At 38.0% G+C, this 15041-nt stretch overlaps 1 protein-coding gene across 3 annotated transcripts in view; it reads right to left on the bottom strand.

Annotated features, from left to right (window-relative positions):
• The window catches only part of LOC138715199 (platelet binding protein GspB), a 1124434-nt gene that overhangs the window by 247119 nt on the left and 862274 nt on the right, over positions 1-15041 (bottom strand). For all 3 annotated transcript variants that reach the window (XM_069847835.1, XM_069847836.1, XM_069847837.1), the window contains exon 5: positions 12552-14839. In XM_069847835.1, coding sequence (XP_069703936.1) covers positions 12552-14839 — 2288 coding nt within the window. The remainder of the gene's footprint in view (positions 1-12551; positions 14840-15041) is intronic.

Below are 15041 nucleotides of genomic sequence, written 5' to 3'. Positions count from 1 at the left end.
AATTATTTGTGGTAGTAATGAACTGATTGGTTCAAATATCAGAGGATTATTCTGTTTACTGATGATATGAAACATTTTGCTAGTTTTTAATTAATATTTAGCTTACGATATACTTCAAAAATGTCTTATAAAGAAAATGAAAAACGAGTTGTGACTTTGATAGATACTTCTAAAATGTCTTACAAAGAAAATGAAAACTGAGTTGTGAGTTTGCTAGACGAGGTTTTAAGCTGTAAGAATGATAGTGAACCCTGTGATGATGACGCCGACACTGATGAAGAAGATGGTGAAGTGGAAGTGTTTGATGACAATACAGATACAGAACAGGAAGGTGAGAGCAAGTGGTGATGATGAACAATTTGAGATTCCGAACAAAGTTCCTAGAGTTCCCGGCTTCAAATCTAAAGATGGTACAGTATGGAGACAAGACTGCTCACCAAAGGCTGTTGGGACTCGGCTGTATAATATTGTGACGCATCTACCAGGTGTGAGGCCATGAGCTAGAGAGGCTAAAAGTCCTAATGATTGTTGGTCTCTTGTTTTTGATGATGGCATATTAAATGTTATTTATAATTATTAGTCATCTACGTTTTGACAATACAGAAACAAGAAACGATAGAAAACAATGGGATAAGTTAGCTCCAATTCGTCAGGTGTTTGAAATGTTTTGAACAACTGCAAAAAAGGATACACAATAGGTGCATTTGCAACAGTAGCTGAAATGTTGGAGGCTTTCATAGGCAGATGCTCATTCAAACAGTGTATGCCTAAAAAACCTAATAAATATGGCATCAAAATGTTTTCCTTAGTTGATGCTAAGACATGGTATGTCCTAAATATGGAACCATATGTTGGTCAACAACCAGAAGGTCCATTTAGGGCAAAAAATGCTCCTCAAAGTATAGTCGAGCGACTTTTTCAACCAATATTAGGAACAGGGAGGAACATTACATGTGATAATTGGTTCACTTCCTTTCCTCTTATTGCAAGCTTGCTGAATCGCCATAGAAAAACCTGTGTGGGAACAGTTCGAAAGAATAAAAGGGAGCTGCCAATAGAATTTGTGGATTCCAAAAAGAGACCAGTGGGATCTAGTGTGTTTGGTTTCCAAGAAGACATTACCATTGTTTCTTACGTACCGAAAAAGGGCAAAAATGTAATTTTAGCATCTAGTATGCATCATGATGACTCAATAGATTCATCAACAAGTGACAGAAATTGTCACCTTCTATAACTCCACTAAGAGAGGTGTCGACGTGGTTGACAAACTTTGTGCTTATTATATTAATTGTTAAAATTTGTGCTGCCTATGATGTCGCAAGAAATACCAGAAGATGGCCAATGGTGATGTATGCACTACTGAATATTGCTGGAATAAATTCGCAAGTGATTTGTATCTTTAACAATCAGAAGGAAAACAGTGTCCACAGGAAGTACGTGAAGGAGTTGGCCGTGGGATTAACAGATGATCACTTGAAACTTAGAGCTGCCCTTACAAATCTTCCACGTGAAGTACGAGAAAGAGGGCAAGAGGTTGCTGGAACATCTTTTCAATATGTTAAGGCTGATCAGTTTCCAGAGGAAACGAGAAAAAGGTGCTTTTTCTGCAAAAAGGACAGTAAAACAAAATACTTTTGTAAAATATGTAAACAATTTATATGTTTAAGTCCTGCTCAGTTTTCATGCTCTGAATGCAGTGCTTAAATGATCTTCTGTCTCAAACCAGTATTTAAATATTATTTTTACTTTCTTAAGGAAAACCATACACAATATTTCAATTGTTTGCCGATTTGAAAGGCTTTTGTTGGTAAAGTTCACATTACATTCACTTTTTTTTTTCAATCTTCTAAAATTAATTAAAATAAATGTTATAAACAACAAACTGCTTATTATTTGCAATTCACCCATTTCAGTATATCCTATGGATGCTCTCAAATTGCTAAAATATTAATAAATTGGTTGGAAGAGTCAGAAATAAAATTAAATATATATGGGTCTACCAGACTTGGCGCCAGCAGTGATGTTCTAAAAGAGGGCGCCACTACTGGAAGGTTAAAATTGAGTTAACTTTTACCGCGCGACGTTACCAGAATGCGTATGTGTTTTGTTTATGATGGCGTCGTCTGCAACAAAATTGAATACTTTTTCAGATGAGATGTTGATAGAAGTGGTTAAAGGATACCCTGAATTATACAGAGTCAACCGTGGGTAATGTCATTAATTTCAAGAGGTTATTCTTTGAGATATTTCAAACAAAAAAAGTTTAATACAATTTTGCTCGTTTGTGCTTCATTTTCGAGAAAAAAAATTATTTTATGTAAAACATTTCATAGCGTATTTTTGGAAAGCCATTGAATTAACTTAATTCCCAGTATCCTTAGTCAATTTAAGAGAGTAGTGTATTATGATTAAAAAAATAGTTTTTGTCGTTTAAATGTGCAGAAATTTCATCTGAACAAATGTACATTTTCTTCTGAAAAGGAATTTTAAAACGTTAAATTTGTTAGATCAAATTTCTGCGTATTTATTATCATAATACACTGCTGTCTTAAATTGACTGAGCATATTGGGAATGAAATCAATGGTTTTTCCAAAACACGGTAAGAAACGTTTCATATAAAATAGTTTTTATCCCGAAAATGAAGCAGAAAGGAAAACAAAAGTTTTATTATTTTTGTTTAAAATATCTCAAAGAATAACCCTCGGAAAAAATGAAATTTTCCGAACTTCATGGGAGCCATGGACGGAAAGCATTGTGTATTTCAGATAAACAAACCGTAACATAAAGGTTGAACAGTAAATAATTCCATTAATTTCAAATATCCTTCTTCCACCTTCGTGAAATTGTCCTCAAAGAATTTCCATTGAGGTGCATTTCAATTTATCCCAGATTACAGGGCTTGTTTATAAAACTATAGTGGACATTGTGAAAGCTACAATACGAAACTCGTAAGATAGAGAACGTAGGAAATCCCCTGCAACCAAGTTCTTAAAGAGAGATACCAACTAATAGGGAAACCTAACCTCAAAGTTACGCTTAGACGCTCTGCTGCATGCCTCCCGCATTGGATGTTTTTTTGTATATGAGGGCCAATGATATGCAGGAGATCATTAAATTGTGAAGATGTGATTCATGTATAGTTATGATGTGTTGATTTCTTCTACTACAAAAATAGAGAAGCCAGGCATCGTTTCATTTTAAGTTTCCTAATCAACATGTACCAGCTATTGAAGTCGCGGAATTGTGAACACCAGTTCGCGACGCGATGCTACGATGTCGCGTCGCGTGTCGCGGATGTCACGTCATTGTAAATTCAGCATAAGTGTGTTTGATTAACCGACGGTTTTAGTTATGCGAAAACGAGCTTTCCATCGTCTTTTCAAGTAATAGTGCCAAGGTAAGATTAATTCCATGTTAACTGTGCAGATAATTTTCCTGAAAACAGTTCTTGATTAGTTCGAATTTATTCAGATTCTTTCTGGAGTTTTAATTAAAAATGAAGAGGGTATTTAAGGAAATCCCAATGATTTAGAGAACATCTATAAGTTACTCGAACTGAGGTAATAAAATGAAATTTGTCTATACAGAGTGGAAGTGAAATAATCATGCAGCTTTTTAGAGAGAATTGGTCATATTAAGTATAATAAAAAAAGTCTAATACCATATCGGTGGGAAGATTATAGTTTTCGAAATAAAAAAATGTTTTTTTTTTTCGAAAATTTTAACGTCGTCGTTGTGGATAATTACTATTCATAGGATCTTGATTTCTGTCAATACCAATAGAGAATCAAATAAAGAATATTTCCCCCCTTTGTCGTATTTCGATAGAATTGACGATTTTCGTGTAAATTAAATAAAAATTATTGCAAATTTGTTGTCTGACTAACAAGACTAGACGTGGAAACACTGATCAGCTGTTTTCGACTTTCGTCTCAGTATTGTCTCCGTATTATATGCTCTTCCGATCTTAAGTGAAGTTTGTATTGCCATTCAACTTAGCGTAACGCAACTGGCATGCCGTTCTATGCGCTTGTGCAGAAAGGTTTCCGGTAGGATATTAAATATTGTAAATAGTGAACTCAGTGATTATTAAAGTGTTAGTTGAAAATAGCAAACATACGTGTCTAAATATTGTAAATAGTGAAGTCATTGTTTGTGAAAGTGCCAATTAAAATAATATAAATAGTAAAGTCAGTGTTTATGAAATATTTAAAATGTTATAAATAGTAATCTCAATGTTTGTCAAAATGCTGGTGTTAGTAATACGTGAACAGTGCATAAAAGGACCAAAGAACAAAGTGCTGAGGCTTATAAAGTTTAACTGGGTTCATAACCGTGAGACGACAGTATCTACAACTCGCGTGGATTGGCTCACCAAGCGAATACCCATGAGCCACTCCTGTAAAAAGAGTCCTCTCCCCCGCACAGGAGACCTTTGCCCAACTTGGGACATCACGACTATATCAATCATTAATTCATTACTCAGTGTAGCGACATTCATCGCTGTCTGCTAGCTGGTCCGTGACACGGAAAACTTGGCCCGAATCAGTCGCTTGAATTTGCAATACGTAACCTTTTGTTTACATCTCACATAGGATGAGTTCAATGGCTCCGTGTGGAATCTTGGGCACTGCGACGTTTTCAGCGAGTTTAAACATGTGATGAAATTATTTAATTAACGTGCGCTTAATTTCAAGACGTGTAATCCATTTTTTGTTTATTTTCATGTAGTGTAACCCTACTTTCAATGCGCAGGGTTACCTATATCGCTTCCACCCTGTAATGTATTTCATTTTCTATTCAGGAATGCTCATAACCCGTATACCCAATGTTTCCATGACTAGTAGGCCTATGTGGAAGAAAAAATGAAGTAAGGAGGAAATGGGAGGAGAAACAACGAACATATCGTCGTTGTTCCTGCAATAACTCCTATGTGCAAAATATGAAATTTTTCAGTAGGAAGAAAAAACACACTTTTTCTTCTATGGCAGTAGTGCATAGTAGATTGTGATTAATAAGGTTGGTTTTGTTGGTATTTTGCAGCCTTTTAGAGATGCAATTAAGCTTTTTACTATTAAAAATCTTTAATTGCTTATTCTTCTGTAGCTCATATAGGGATTGTTATTGGTGGATTAATGACTTTAAATTATTGGGGATTTTATGGGTCATATAGGCATATTTTACATCAGATACTATAATTATTGCAGTATCAACAGGAATTAAAATCTTTAGTTGATTAGCCACTGTATTTACATTTGCGAAAGAAAGAAATATAATGACATATAGGAGTTTTTATTATTTGCTGTATCACTATTTAAGTTATTTAATAGAGCAAAAATCTGAAAATCGATAAATATGTCACATAGGAGTTATTGCAGGAACAACGACGATATACATGATCGCACGTCCTTGCAAGGGAATTTGGGGCTGTGAGGAATAATCTATGTGAGCTCCAAACCTGTTGGTCACTTGTCTCATTCCGCTTTTTCATTCGGAGAAAGAAGAATTTGGAGGGAAAAGCCCTAATTTACTAGGCGCGCACGGAAAATCACAAGAGGACCGCGTGAAAAACCACAAAAAACTAAGTTCAGTTTAACTTTTATTTCCATAGTACCACGAGTGACGTCAGAATAAATCTTTCATTTAAATGTAACAATTTTTGTACTGGAAAATACCTATGTCTACAAAAGAGTTGAAAAATGCCTTAATATCATAAAAGGGACTTTCTATTACCCAGTATTGTAAGATGATTTTAAATGTATTAAAATACGTACAACATGTGCTCGTTATGATAATTTATTGAACATAGGAACTGCAACCGAGCTAAAATAATTATCTGATTTGCTCAGTCTAACTTTTGATTCAGAAGGAAAATAATTATATATCAATGCTGTAACTGTGAAATTCAGTTCAATTAATACGATTATCGAGATTTTTCTTAACACTTAATAAACAGTTTAATAGGCCTATGTATAGATTTACAACAGTTAACATTTCTTCTCTGATGAATACGAGTCTGCAAAGTACAGTAAATCGTAAGGAGAGTCTGTCAGTATTCGTAGAGTCTTTTCTTGAAGAATGAGAACATTAAATATAGCACTGTTATCCCCCCATATTCGAATACTGTAAGATATTACACTATTGAAAAATGCATAATATAAGTATTTTAAAATATTTATGGTATAAGATATTTTGAATGCCTTAGGCTAATAAATAAATTATTCTTAAGAGTTCAACACACAACGAATTTGTAGGTCTCCAATATAACGCCTAATCATTTTTCTTGTGTTTGAGTGTCCTCAATAGAAATATTTCTCCATGAGAACAATATATTCTGTGATTTGATTAAATTTAGACGCAACTGATTGACTATATTCAGATATATTTTTCGTTTTCATCTACTTTCCTCCTGCTGGACTCACACACCAATGTCTGTGGAGGACAGGACGATTCCATGAACCATGTGGCATCGCCATAGCTTGGACTCAGCAGTGCATAGTGCAGTGCAGTGAAAGACAGAACATTAACGAAGGACAGCCATCCATGCCCGAGGCGAGATTCGAACCCACGAACCTTCGGACCTCGTCGTCTAAGGGAAAAGCGCCTTAGGCCATGTAGCCATCCTGAAAGGCGGTATACTATATAATATAATAATTCGATTGTTCGTGAAAGCAATGACAAATCGGAAGCAACAGACCCATTAGATAGTAAAAATCTGTATACTGATCAAGTATTTTATTAAATTAAGTCGAATCTTAACTAAGTACTTGAGTAAGTTTCCTTTAATTGGACGAGAATAATGCAAGGACGATGTTCCAAACTTCCACAACCGTTGTATTAGACCGGAATACCAAAGAGGAAGAAGGTTTTATAGTAATTAGGAATAAATGGCGACTAAAACTTAACTTTCTTAGAAACCTGACTCATGGGAAGAGACTAATCACAAGAAGAAGAAGATGACGAGATCGGAAGCGTTCTTCTGATATAAAACTGGAAGCTGGATACATCAAGACGCGAGAGAGGGAGCATCTCTTTTCCTCTCCCACAGTCGAGTCTGTTATCATAGCAAATGTTTGACGGGCGCTACGTAAAACATCAGTTAATATTGACTTTGAGAGAGCTGTTCCTCTCTTTGCTGGAGAGCGGGAGCAGTAATCTTGGGTACACATCAACCTACACGCATTAAAGGCTATCTTGGGGAAAGAAATAAGCCTTTCTGAACGACCACCGGTAACTGCAGATTTGCGCTAAAAATCGGGTAGCACTTCAAATTGTAATTCTTTTCGTTCTTTCAAATTCGAAAGCTGTTCAGAGACGATGAGATCAAATGAATGATAAATTAATTCTGAATTGGAATAATTGATGTCAGAAACCGAGCTACTCGCAGAAAACCGTCCTATCAGAAATTCTTCCACTAAGGGCACATAGTATCTCTAGAAATTTAATTCCGTTTTTCATTCTTACCTACCAATTTGTTGAAGATTTCTCGGCATACATACATACATACATACATACATACATACATACATACATACATACATACATACATACATACATACATACATTACATACATACATACATACATACATAGTACATTCGGAGTTTAGAAAAAATATATAGGCGTTTTCTTAACTGACATTCCCTCTCTTTGTATTTTCTAGCGTGTATAAAATATCAGAAGTAAATATATCTCACATATTCGATTATTGGAGATACAAATAAAGTAATATCGGCCTATGTGTAATTATAAACAATATAAAGCATTTATACTTGAAGCAGAGCTTAGTTACAGTATTTAGATTTACTTATATTCTTTTAGTACTTAAAAACTCACTTTAATTATATTAAAAAAGAGGGAAGGTTGTCTGCTAAGAAACACCTTTATACCCAATGGTATTTTATTGGGTAGCACTTCAAATTGTAATTCTTTTCGTTCTTTCAAATTCGAAAGCTGTTCAGAAACGATGAGATAAAATGAATGATAAAGTTGAATTGGAATAATTGATGTCAGAAACCGAGCTACTCGCAGAAAACCGTCCTATCAGAAATTCTTCCACTAAGGGCACACAGTATCTCTAGAAATTTAATTCCGTTTTTCATTCTTACCTACCAATTTGTTGAAGATTTCTCGGCATGCATACATACATACATACACATACATACATACATACATACATACATACATACATACATACATACATACATACATAGTGCATTCGGAGTTTAGAAAATATATATAGGCGTTTTCTTAACTGACATTCCCTCTCTTTGTATTTTCTAGCGTGTATAAAATATCAGAAGTAAATATATCTCATATATTCGATTATTGGAGATACAAATAAAGTAATATCGGCCTATGTGTAATTATAAACAATATAAAGCATTTATACTTGAAGCAGAGCTTAGTTACAGTATTTAGATTTACTTATATTCTTTTAGTACTTAAAAACTCACTTTAATTATATTACAAAGAGGGGAGGTTGTCTGCTACGAAACACCTTTATACCCAATGGTATTTTATAAACTCCTCCCTGTACATAGCCTACATACGTATAATTTAGTAGGTTATTTAAAGACTTTTATCAACTACTATAGATTGTTCCATGGTAGTAGGATAAAGGAAACGGGCAAAATTGAAATCTTTCAGGATCCAGTTGAGGCAAATACAGATAATTATTTCAATGAAAGACGGGAAGCAAGTCATACACTTAGGAATAAAACGAGAGATTACGTTAAGGAAAAAGTGAATGAATAGAAAAAAAATAGTAAGAATAAAAACATTAGTTTTTATATAATGACATACAGGATTTTAAGAACGGATATCAGGCAAGGGTAAACATGATCAAGGATGAGAAACTATGGGATTACCTGACATTCGCTTTATAGTTGGGAAAAACCTTAAAAAATCTAACCAGGCAATCAGATCAAGCGGGAATCAAACCCATGCCCGAGCGCAGTTCTGGATACACACATATAATACATACTTACTATACAGAGTGAACCGTAAGTAACGTCATTAATTTCAAGGGGTTATTCTTTGGGATATTAAAAGAAAAGTTTAATACAATTTTGGTAGCTTTTTGCTTCCTTTTCAAGATAAAAATGGTTTTATATGAAATATTTCATAGTATGTTTTGGAAAGCCATTGATTTAATTCCCAATGTGCTCAGTCACTTTGAGAGACCAGTGTATTATGATAAAAAATATATGAAGGTGTTTTAGTTTTGTCCTTTAAAATGTGCAGAAATTTAATCCGAACAAATGTAACTTTTCATTCACATCAAATTTCTACACAAAAATTCTATCAACAATTTATCACAATACACTTCTCTCTTAAATTGACTGATCACATTGGGAATTAAACGAACGGCTTTCCCAAAACACACTATGAAATATCTCATATAAAACTATTTTTATCTCGAATAAGAAGCAAAATCGAGCAAAACTGTAGGCCTATTAACATTTTTTGTTTGAAATATTTCAAAGAATAACCCCCTGAAATTAAAAAACATGACTTACGGTTCACTCTGTATACATACATAGCACGCGCGCGCACGCACGCACGCACGCACGCACGCACGCACGCACGCACGCACGCACGCACGCACGCACGCACGCACGCACGCACGCACGCACGCACGCACGCACGCACGCACGCACGCACGCACACACACACAAACACACGCGCCCACAGATACAGAGAAAACTACAGGACATAATAGTGTCATAGGTTGTTAATTTTGTCAAATTTATTTTTAAATTTCAAACTCGAGATTTTATTAGACTACAGTTCCTTTTAATAACCGCGTTAATTAAGGTTCATACAGATATTTCATTCAATAATATTTTATTTTCAATTAAATACAGAGCCACTTTCAACTTGCTGACTGTACGTATCGGTACCTGTACCGGCGTGTCGAGGGAGTAGTCACGGCTAATTTACAGTAGCTTGTAAGGACGGCAGTTAGAAGCACATTGCCTTTGTGTAAGAATAGTACATAATAAATATAACAGAGAATTCTGTCAGAAAAATATTAATAGTATCATCTCATATATTTGTGAAGTGTTATTACAGATAGAGTTCCATGAGGGTAAATTGCTGATTAACTAATCAGTAATGTAATTAGCGTTTGATTGTGTTATATAAAATTAATATAAGACGTGTAATCTGTACAGTTCAACTGATGAAGAATTTATGATTATAAATTCATTTAATCTATGGTACTTAATATGAATTTTACAAATTTGTATAGCTTAACTAAAGTATGCTTGTAAATTGAATTAATCTGTTTACTTTGTCTTGTATATGTTTGTATAGTTTGGTTGATGAATTGTATATGCTTTAAATTGAATAGTAATCCGTATAGCTCTATTGATCAATTGTTTATACTTGTAATTTGAAGTAATTTGCATGATATGCATCATCAATTTCTGTATATGTCAACTGATTGAATTGTTTATGCCTTTAAACTGAATTAACTTACTTGCTATGTATTATATTTTATAGTTCAACTGATGAATAATTGTTTGAGTTTGTAAATTTAATATTCTGATTGGCTATGTACTGTATATTTTTAGTAGAGCCATCGATGTAGCTCAGTCGGCAGACTCGCTGGCCTGCTGATCCGGAGCTGCGCTCTGGCTTGGGTTGGATCCCCGTTTGGTCTGATTCAGTAGTTTCTTCCGAGGTTTTCCCCAGCCGTGGGACTGATGCCGGATGGTCTATGGCAAGTCTCGGCCTCACTTCACTTCACCCCCGTTTGGTTTGATTACCTGGTTGGGTTTTTCCGAGGTTTTCCCTAACCATAAGGCAAAGGCCAGGTAATCTTTTGGTGAATCTTCTGTCTCACTTCATCTTACTACACCTCGCCAAAGAATTGTAAAAAAATTGTAGAAAATTGCACAATTGTAACATTGTAAAAATTGTAAAAAATTTGTAAAATTGTAATTGTAATCTTGTAAAATTTTGACTTGTTCCACATCTTAAAGCTTCATTGCTAATGTAAGATCTATGGAATATAATAAATGAAATGAAAAAAAAAAATGAAAATGTAATAATTTACGCTACGACACACGCAAGTGCCTGTAGGAAATACGAAGATTATTTTAAGAGAATTCCCTTAAAAGCCTGCTTCACATAGAGATAGATTGCGTTACCTTGTGAAGAAAATTAGGGTAAAGGGATCTGCGCGAAGTAAAAGTCCCAGGAAACATCGCTGTGTGTTTACTGAGAAAAAGCTGGAAGAAATTGGACAATGACTTCATTAGAAGATATCGGGAATGTGTGACTGCTGAGAAAGGACACTTCCAACATCTCTTATGGCGAAGATTAGTGATAATCGTAACAAACATTAAACAAATAGTTCGAAGTTACATAGTTTATGCCGGTCAAACACATCGCCATTTCCGCGAGAGAAGGGTGCTGTAAGTTGATGCAGGTACCACTAGCTCACGGACGACAACGAAAAGAATGGCTCGTTTAACACACACGTAATTTAGCAATATGTGCTATAACCTAAGCAATTTTCGAATTTGTTATTTGGAAATTCCTAGTACTTCAAAATTACAATCGCAATCATTTATTTTTTTCAAGACAAAAATTGAAAGTTGAAAAGTAATGTAGTTGTGTACTGCCCTGTAAATGAAAATATTTCAGATGGACGATTAACGTGTGTCCGTTACAATGTATATACAGGGTCCGGTTTACATTAATTTTGCGTTTCACAGACACCTATTCTCGTGACATTTTTCCTCTAGCGGTCTGATCAATTGCCTGTACCTGTGCTCCGAAAATGGGCTTCGGTCTCGTATACTGTCGAATTTAGGATCACTGAACTACCAACATTGACTCTATGCAGTCTCTATAGCTTACAATACATGTGAAATAAATTCTAATATTAAAAAAAAACCTTGATTTACTTGAGTGACCAGTAGACAAAATTTACCAGCCAGTTATCCAATTTGGTTTCCTCGTCTTGTGGAAAGACGTTTTTGTAGTTCGGAACCTCAATTGAGACTACCTGTGTTATTTCGTTGTTAAATTGGAAAGATAAAAGACTATAGGCCAATGAAATTTTCTGAGATGTGTTTAAGGATTTCAGAAAATAATTTCCACACGAAAAGTACACGTGATTACACTACATCACGTTAAAGTAAACTGCATTAAGTCCTCAGAGTTTACATCGAATTATTTTTGTGTTATGATGATGATGATGATGATGATGATAAATGCAATGATATCGGAGAATGACAAGACGAGCTGAGTTTAAGAAATGTAAGTTATTCGAAGAAAACCAGAAAGAAAATAGTTTTTTCATGCTAACATTCTGAAAGTTTTCTACGAATCGAAGTGTGAACGATGAAATTGGATACAGTCTATATTTTACAATCGCAAACAAGACTGTGAAAATTACTGTAACATGGATCAGTACTCAAGTTAGGAACAAAATATTCTGTCTGTTTCCTTAAAAAATATCAAAATAAATGTTGTACCGAAATAAAGTACACTGCCAAAAATTTTCTTCAAGGTACTACATGATCAGTACTTACCCCTGTTAAGGCCTGAAGGAGACATTGGTCCAACGGATCGGTTAATCTCCGAAGAACAACCCCTGTCCGCCGTCATCTTGGACGTGCCTATAGTCTCGGTGCTGCTAGGTGTGGACACCGCCACGGAGGTGTGGTGCTGCTGGTGCATCTGGACGCCTCCGCTACTACTGGCGCTGCTGCTGCTACTGCTGCTCACGGCGGAAACGCTGAGGACGCCTTCTCTCGTCACGTCCTGGATGGCAGTGGCGGCCCGCGACCCGGCGCCGGCCGGCTGCAAGATAGTGTACTGTTTTGAGGTTGCATCAGGAGACGCCACTGATACTGACGCTGTCTTGGTGCCGGGGTGCGGTGTCGTCTCGTTCCCGACTTCCTGCCTCTTGTCGCTCTCCTCCTCCTTGTTGTTCGTCTTCAGCTGCAGCAGACACACGGCCGCTGCTGTGTGTTTCTCGTCCAGAGAGGTCACTGAATGCTGGTGACTACCAGCTGCCTCTGGTCCAGGGCCCTGCATGCCTGCTGATCCAGGATACCCCACAAACGTTGCCGACGCAGGGAAAGGTCCTATTGGAGGAATTGCACTGCCGACAGAGCCTTGGAGGTCAATAGTGGAGGAGGAAGCTGCGGGGAGACGAGGCGATACTGAGGAATCCTTGGAGGATTGACTATTGTTAATTGCGCGGAAGGCCGAGCTGGCAGAGAAGGACACGGACGAGGAAGGAGAAGAAGAGGATGTGGCTGTTGTGGAGAGCATGGCGCCTGACGCCGCGGCGCTTGTGCAGATAGGTTTGTTAGGCTGGAACTGTCGTTGCTGCTGAGATGAAACTCCAAACATGTGTTGCCTGTCTTGAAACGAGGACGACGCCTGCTGGTCGCTGCTCGAAATGGTAGCACTGTCTTTATGACTTTCATGCAGATTATTCTCCTTTCTCTTTTGCCTCTCTTCTGTCTTGTTACTGCGATCAGAATCGTCATCATCTTCCTTGTCTCCTGATGGGTCAGACATGTCGATCTCAAGCTCGTTCGACGAATCGTCCACGAGTTCGTTGAAGTCCGGCTCGTATCTTGAAGTGGCAGCGTATTCTATCCCTCTGCTGGACGAAGGGGTCGCTTCTGTCGAGGAGTTTGCTGCAGATATCATCGTCTTGTCCTTAATAGCCTTGTTATCGACAGTTCTTCTTGAATCGTGAAGATGTGCGTTCGGTCCGTGACTGCCTACTTGAGACTGGATTGTTGCGCATTCGTTCTCAATTTTGAGGAGATTCTCCAGCTCGTTGCCCTCTTGAAAGGAAGTCTGCTGTTGAGATGCGTCCCTGTCTTGTGACTTTGTTTTGCTGTTGGATTTCGTTGTGGATGAAGATAGTGCCTTGCCGCTGCCCTCCGACTGCTGCTTCAGATGCTGACTGCTCGACCCGGTGGTGTTGGCCGCCATTCCCCCGGATGACTTGCCATCCCCGGCCGTTCTGGAGTTTCTACTATCCGGCTGTTGACCGCGGAGGGTTATTACATCTTTAAGAGAACAGGACGAGGACTCGCTGCATCCAGATGAAGAAGACGAGGAAGAGGACGGTGACATCTTATTGTTGACCTTCTTCTCTTCGAACAGGTTCTCGAAAGTAGGCGATTCGAAGCGGTCTTCGTGCTCTGTGATGCCGCGGTTGTAGAAAGAGCCTCGCGGTCCAGGCCAACTTCCGGAGAGGCTCTTCAGAGCCGCCTCCGTCTCTCGGATGAGCGTCTCGTCGTCCACAGCCTCGTCAGGCGCCACGGATGCACTTGTCGCCGAGGAAGAAGTCACGGCTTTTGCTGACTTCCTGGCCGGACTGCGCACTGGAGATGTGCCGGTACTGCCCCCACTGTTCGGAGGCAGCGCCCGCTTCTTCTGTGGCAGCACCACCGGCGCTTTCTGCGTGCTACTCGAATCAGCCTCCGCCGCCTTCGTCACTGCCTCGTCCACGACGTCACTACTACATCTCAGCGCTTTCCTCCTCCTCTTGGCTGCCGCCCCCGCAGTGTCCCCGTCCCCGTCCTTCCCTCCTCCGCTAGCAGCAGCCTCTAGCATCGCCTCTTCTTCTCTCTTCTGTTGTTGGAAATTCTTCTTGGGCTGCTGGCACTGCTGTGCCTTCGCCTTACCACCCACGACTTTACTACTCGTTTCTGCTGTAGCGACGTCCAATTTCCGCTTCTTCAGATGCAGCGATGTAGAGCAAGAAGCGGTGGTAGAGGGGGCGGGAGAATCAGATGATGACGATGAAGAAGTAGCAGTGGAAGATGAAGTTGAAGAAGCCGCATTTGACCTGAAACGGGCACAGATTGCGTTCATTAATATTTTGCCTCGAGAGGAAGGAGATAAAAAATACACACAAGGAGACCTGATTCATTCTTCTCTTCTCTCTCTTTCACCGCAACTTTTAGAAAAGTTTCTGGGAGAGATATGCCTCGTGTCGCGTTGCGCGGGGGGAGGAATTGGGTGGGAGAAGCAGCTTGACTCGACAAGTT

The sequence above is a fragment of the Periplaneta americana genome, chromosome 15, assembly GCF_040183065.1.
Source record: "Periplaneta americana isolate PAMFEO1 chromosome 15, P.americana_PAMFEO1_priV1, whole genome shotgun sequence".
Taxonomy (NCBI): domain Eukaryota; kingdom Metazoa; phylum Arthropoda; class Insecta; order Blattodea; family Blattidae; genus Periplaneta; species Periplaneta americana.
The sequence above is the reverse complement of the archived record's forward strand: the minus strand, read 5'-3'. Positions and strand labels throughout refer to the sequence as shown.